We start from the raw sequence: 6,189 nt of genomic DNA on the forward strand, positions 1-6,189 counted from the left end.
AAGTCAGTAAGGCTGGGTTTACATTGGATGTCGTAAGTCGAATAATGAACTGTGATTGGTCAATTCCTTCCGACACGACTTACGACATCCAAATGTAGACCCAGCCTTACTGACTTTACTGGCGTGCGAAAAACGCAGCACCAGTAATTTTCATTGCTACCAACTATACTGTTTTCACTGGCAGTAACTGAATCCATTTTCGAACACATCCACAGTATGTCCTTTAAATAACCGGCCGGGATTTTTCACATTGTGGCGACTAGCAGTTGCCCTTCTACACCACGACGTTGTTCATGGTCGTTGGTGGCGCTGTCCGAGCGGGACAGAATAAGTTAGTCACAAGTCGTTACTCGCCTCGGCACGTACAAGACCGGCCATCTTGTCGTGCCTCTGTGATCTCCAATAAAGTATATCTCTTTTACTTGTACAAGTGAGTCATTATTACCGCCTTAGCCGAGAAACCAGCCTTCGGCTATAGAAGTACTGTGGAACTTCAGCCGGGGCTTCTAAAATATATAATAGCCCACAATTGGTGACCCCGACATGATCGCGCATCCGCGCCTTTCACGCTCGCATCGGCGGCTACGGAGATCGGCGACTGGACTCAGGTCATCCCCAGCTTCCTGGGCGGACCTGCAGCACTCAAGAGGACCTCGACCACGCCCTCCAAGCTACGAGGATCCTCGGACGGGCCCAATTTTGGCGTCAACGACGCCGGGCGAGTCCATTCTCGGGCCTTCCCGAAACTTCGGGCGAGTCCACTGTCGGCAACAAGTGAACGTCAACGGAGGCCATTTTGGGTGACGCAAGAAGATCGGCCGTTTTCCTCGTCTGGACTCAAGTCGTCGGAATCTCATCCTGAGCTATTCCCGGCGACGCGGCCGAGTCAAACTCAAGGCGCACATCCAGGCCAGCGCACGTGTCATCCCGGCGGACGCGCATCCCGCGCAGTCATCCCGGCGGACGCTCACGCGCACACGGGTCCATACCGGCGGGCGCGCATTCCGCGCAGCCATCCCGGCGGCAGCGAACGGGACCATACCGACAGCGCGCGGGACCATACCACAGCGCACGAGGACCATATCTACGGGACGCGTTGCGCAGTCAGCCCCTGGCGCGCGCACGCAACGCAGGCATCGAGGTACGCCCCTGGCAGCGCATCCAGCAGGCACCGCCGTCCGGCGGAACGCAGGACAGCGCAGTTAATCTCCTCTCGCCGACGTCTCGAGTCCGAGCTCTACCTCCTTCGAGGGACGACGCCTCGTCAAGAACTTCGAGACCGTTGAGGCATATGTTTTGCCTCGTCCTGGTATTTCTCCTCAGCTTTTTGTCTTTTTTCTCATTTTTTCTCGGGTCACGGTACGCGTCTCATAATTTCAATATGCCAGAGGTCGATGCGCGCGTAGAATCATACCGGGTGCCGAAGATTCCGCCCTTCTGGCGACAGGCCCCGGAAGATTGGTTTTTGCGGGTTGAAGCGTCGTTCCGAAACGCGAACATAACCGTTGACAGCACAAAAGTCGATTATCTTATCGCTGGCCTCGATCCAGAGGTTATTTCACATGTCCGAGATTTGATTACGGCGGATCCACCGCCCGATAACCTGTACAAAGTGCTCAGAGATCGGATTCTCGCGACGTTCGCGGTCTCACCTGAGGCCCGCTTACGGCAATTGTTAAAAGGTCAGGTTCTGGTGGACCGGCGCCCACACCACCGCCCTGACGGGCGGGGGAGGGGCTGTCCGCAAGCCGCGGGTAAGTCCCCTCCCCTCTTAGTGGGCGGAACACCGCCGAGGCGGTGAGGAGACGGCCCTCCCCCAACGACAACGGGGGAGGCGGCCTGGGTCTGGCGGGCTGGGATTCCCGTCAGACCCTGCCTCCACGGAGGCGGGCGGTAGAGGTTGTGGACGCCTCTGCCACCCAAGAGAGTAGTGGACTCCCCCTGCGGGGGGAGTCCCCTCTCCCCCACACCAACGGGGGAGGGAGCGCAGAGGCCCGCCAGTCAAACGGCGGGCCGGTGCGGGGGGCGTCCAGAAGTAACGGCTCTGCCAAGCCTGGGCGTCTCCCAAGTAAAGCACCGCGCAGTCCACCGTGTGGTTTTAGTGCGGTAAGCCCAGCGGTCGCAACATCAGCGGCCGCACCCGATCGCCATTAGGGGGGCAGTCCCACATAACCCGGGCCACTTTGTAAACTTCCTTCCCAGAGGGGGGCCCGGGTATCCATAAAGGATTTCCACACGTAAAAAAAAGGTTCTGGGGGACCGGAGGCCCTCGCATTTGTTAAGTCAAATGAATCAGCTCAACGGCGGGCAATGCAGCTCTGCCGTATTAAGATCTCTCTTTATTGAGCTGTTGCCAGACACGCATAAAGCCATTTTGGTTGCGACTAATGAACCTGAACTGCAGAAATTAGCAGAAATCGCGGATAAACTCGCGGACATTAATGGTCCCAGTTCCGCAGTCGCCGTTGTCGCGCCGACCAAAGAATCCAAAGGCGCTCGTCCTAAAGCTCCTTTGAGCACTGACGAGCGGATCGATAAGCTTACCAAGCAGATCCAGTCTCTGAACACCTCGGTCGCAAAATTGCGCCGAGACAGATCTACCTCCCGCAAGCGTAATAATAAGCATGGTGATGCAGCAGCCAAGCCTGATGATAAGACAGGCTACTGCTACATTCACCGTATATACGGGAAAAAGGCCACGTCCTGCCGGAAGCCTTGCTTGAGGAAAGACGACGCGGCGGAAAACTAATTCGCTTTCCCCGCGAAGAGACGGTCGGGGATGTCGGGCACAATCAAAGCCGTCTACACGTTTTTGACCGGATCACCGGTCAACGGTTTTTGGTAGATACGGGCGCGGAGATCTCTATACTCCCAGCGTCCTTATGCGATAGGAACACGCCCTCAGAGTTTAAACTTTTTGCAGCGAACAATATTTTAATAGATACGTTCGGCGAGCGTCGTCTTACTCTTGGCTTGCGGCGTCCTATCACGTGGAATTTTCGCGTAGCGAATGTGCCTTTTGCAATCCTCGGTGCAGACGTGTTGACAGATTACAAATTAATTGTCAACCTGCACAAACGTCGTCTGGTCGACAGTGTTACTTCTTTGTCATCGTCCGGACAGATACTGACAGTACCGGAAATTAAAATTTCGGTAGTCAATAATGATAATAAATTTGCGGACATCCTTTCGGGATTCCCCGAGGTTACCGGTTGCGGTCAAGCGCTTTCGCCTGCCGCATGTGCTGTCGAACATCATATTTCGACTAATGGTCCTCCCGTCGCGGAGAGGCTACGCCGGCTACCCCCCGATAGGTTAAAGGCAGCGAAGGCTGAAATTAAAAGGCTGTCTGAGTTAGGCATCTGTAGGCCGTCCAGCAGTCCTTGGGCCAGCCCAATTCACCTCGTCCGCAAGGGTAACGGTGATTGGCGGTTGTGCGGCGATTACCGTCGCTTAAATGCCGTCACGATCCCGGATAAGTATACGATACCGTACCTACACGATTTTACCTCAAATTTGCTAGGTAAAACAATCTTTTCTTCCCTTGATCTCTTCAAGGCCTACCACTGGATTCCAATGGCGAAGTCAGACATACCAAAGACGGCCGTCATAACGCCGTTCGGTCTATTCGAATTTGTCTCCATGACATTCGGTCTGCGGAATGCCGCTCAGACTTTTCAGCGGTACATTCACCATGCCCTACGGGATCTCGATTTTGCATTTGCTTACATAGATGATATTCTTATTGCATCCTCTTCCATGGAGGAGCATAGGAAACATCTAAGCATTGTGTTCCAGAAACTTAAGGAATTCGGGTTAGTTATCAACCCATTCAAATGTATTTTCGGTGTAGAGGAATTGACCTTTCTCAGTCATCGCGTAAACAAATTTGGTCTTAAACCCTCTCCGGAAAAAGTGGCTGCTATTCGGGATCTCCCGAAGCCAAAGACCGTAGCGGAACTACGTCGTTTTTTGGGCGCGTTAAATTTTTATAGACGCAGCCTTCGACACGCCGCTCGCGTACAAGCCCCTCTACACGCGTACTTAACTGACTCGCGTAAAAATGATAAACGCGAAATACAATGGACTCTCGAGGCCGAAACCGCGTTTGACAAGGCCAAAACTGACCTTGCTAATGCCGCGTTATTAGCACATCCGTCCAACACTGCCGATACTCGCGTCGTATAAGATGCTTCGGCTTTTCCATGGGTGGGGCCCTTGAGCAGTATACCTCTGACGGTTGGAGACCATTAGCTTTTTTCTCTAGAAAGTTTACTCCGGCGCAGAGGAACTATAGCGCGTATGACCGCGAATTGACCGCGATTTATGAATCAATAAAATTTTTTAGACACTTCCTTGAAGGTCGTAATTTTAAGGTCATGACGGACCATAAACCTTTGGTTTACGCATTCCAGCAACGGTCAGATAAAGCCTCTCCTAGGCAATTACGTCAGCTCTCGTACATAGCGCAGTTCACCACCGCGTTTGAATACCTCGCAGGTACCGATAACGTGGTGGCTGACAATTTATCTCGTGTCGAGGCTCTCCGCCTCCCGGTCGAATTCGAATTAGTCGACCTTGCCGCTAGACAAAAAGAGGACGAAGAACTCAAACACCTCTTGGTCTCAAACTCGTCCTCGTTGAAATTAAAAAAATTCATTTGAGGTTCTTCCAACACAGAGCTATACTGCGAATTGTCAGGTGAATCGATCAGACCCTACATTCCAGCATCTCTTAGAAGGCAGGTCTTCGACCTTTTTCACAACCCCGCGCACCCAAACGCAAAAGTAACGGACCGCGTCATAAGACAACGGTATATCTGGCCTAACCTGCATCGCGATGTCGCGACTTGGGCGGGTAATACGACGCGAGTAATTGTACCGATTGCCAGCAGTGCAAGACCTCTCGCCACGTCAAACTTGAGCCTGCTCAATTTTCGGCTCCTGACGGGCGTTTCGACCACGTCCATATGGACATAGTTGGTCCCTTGCATCCTAGCAACGGCTTTACATATTGTCTAACAATTATAGATCAGTTTTCCCGCTGGCCAGAAGCAATTCCAATCTTGGACATTACTGCCAAAACAGTAGCCAAGGCATTTTACGATAATTGGGTCGCTCGTTTCGGTGCACCTCGTATTCTCACGACCGATCAAGGTCAACAGTTTGAAGCGCAACTCTTCTCAGCCCTTCTCAAACTGATCGGATGCAAACGCATTCGCACTACGGCTTATCACCCTGCCGCTAATGGCATGATCGAGCGTTGGCACCGCACCTTCAAGGCGGCGATTATGTGCCATAACACGCCGAGCTGGGTGGATGTCCTCCCTACAGTCTTACTCGGGTTACGCACTCATGTGCGTATGGACACAAAAGCCTCTCCGGCCGAATTTCTGTACGGCACGGTATTGCGGATTCCGGGAGAATTTTTCCTCCAGGAGGATTTTACGCCGGATCCCCAAATTTTTGTAGACGATTTTAGACAGCACATGCGACAGGTGAAGCCAGTACCGGTGGCACACCATTACAAGAAACGCGTTTTCTAATTTAAGGAGTTGTCAATCTGTTCACACGTCTTCCTCCATAAGGACGCTGTTAAAAAGCCTTTGGAGCGGCCTTATTCGGGCCCCTTCAAAGTGCTTGAAAGGACGTCAGACAAAGTCTACACTATCGAAATTAACGGCAGACCCACGGCCGTATCGATAGAACGTCTCAAGCCTGCTCACTTTATACCGGACGACATTCCGATCGCTAACGATCCATCCACGTCCGACGCTACGGACAAGCCTTCCGCTTCGTCAAGCGCTCAGTCAGGTACCTTAAAAACTTATGCAGGTCCTAAAAGGAAGGTACAAACTAGGCTAGACAAAAACACTGTACGTACTTCCGCTCGCTAGTCAAGTCTCGACACGGAGACGTACGGGTAGTCATTTCAGTGCGCGTAAAAGTATACATATATCTTCCGTTTTTCCATTTCTGATTATAATAGTTTTCATTCTGGTCACGGTCGCGTATTTGCTTCGGTTTATACGTACATCCTGCGTATGCGTTAGTCTTTAAGCAGCGATACTGTATTATTCCATGTGCAATTATTTATACATCCTGCGTATGCGTTAGTCTTTAAGCAGCGGTATAATATATATTCTGTTTTATTTCGGGTTTCTTGCAATGTACATCCTGCGTCTACATA

General features: G+C 51.9%; 1 protein-coding gene across 1 annotated transcript; it reads left to right on the top strand.

Moving 5' to 3' along the window:
* Positions 1–4,969: 4,969 nt before the first annotated feature.
* LOC105557349 (protein NYNRIN-like) lies at positions 4,970–5,875 on the top strand (the record flags this gene model as incomplete). The annotated part of the gene is made up of 2 exons (XM_012004565.1): positions 4,970–5,506; positions 5,588–5,875. Coding segments are annotated over exons 1-2 (825 nt in total), but the record flags the coding sequence as incomplete, so codon positions are not given.
* Positions 5,876–6,189: the final 314 nt, after the last annotated feature.

Source organism: Vollenhovia emeryi, unplaced genomic scaffold, assembly GCF_000949405.1.
Source record: "Vollenhovia emeryi isolate VEMERY1.0 unplaced genomic scaffold, V.emery_V1.0 DF939515.1, whole genome shotgun sequence".
Classification (NCBI taxonomy): Eukaryota; Metazoa; Arthropoda; class Insecta; order Hymenoptera; family Formicidae; genus Vollenhovia; species Vollenhovia emeryi.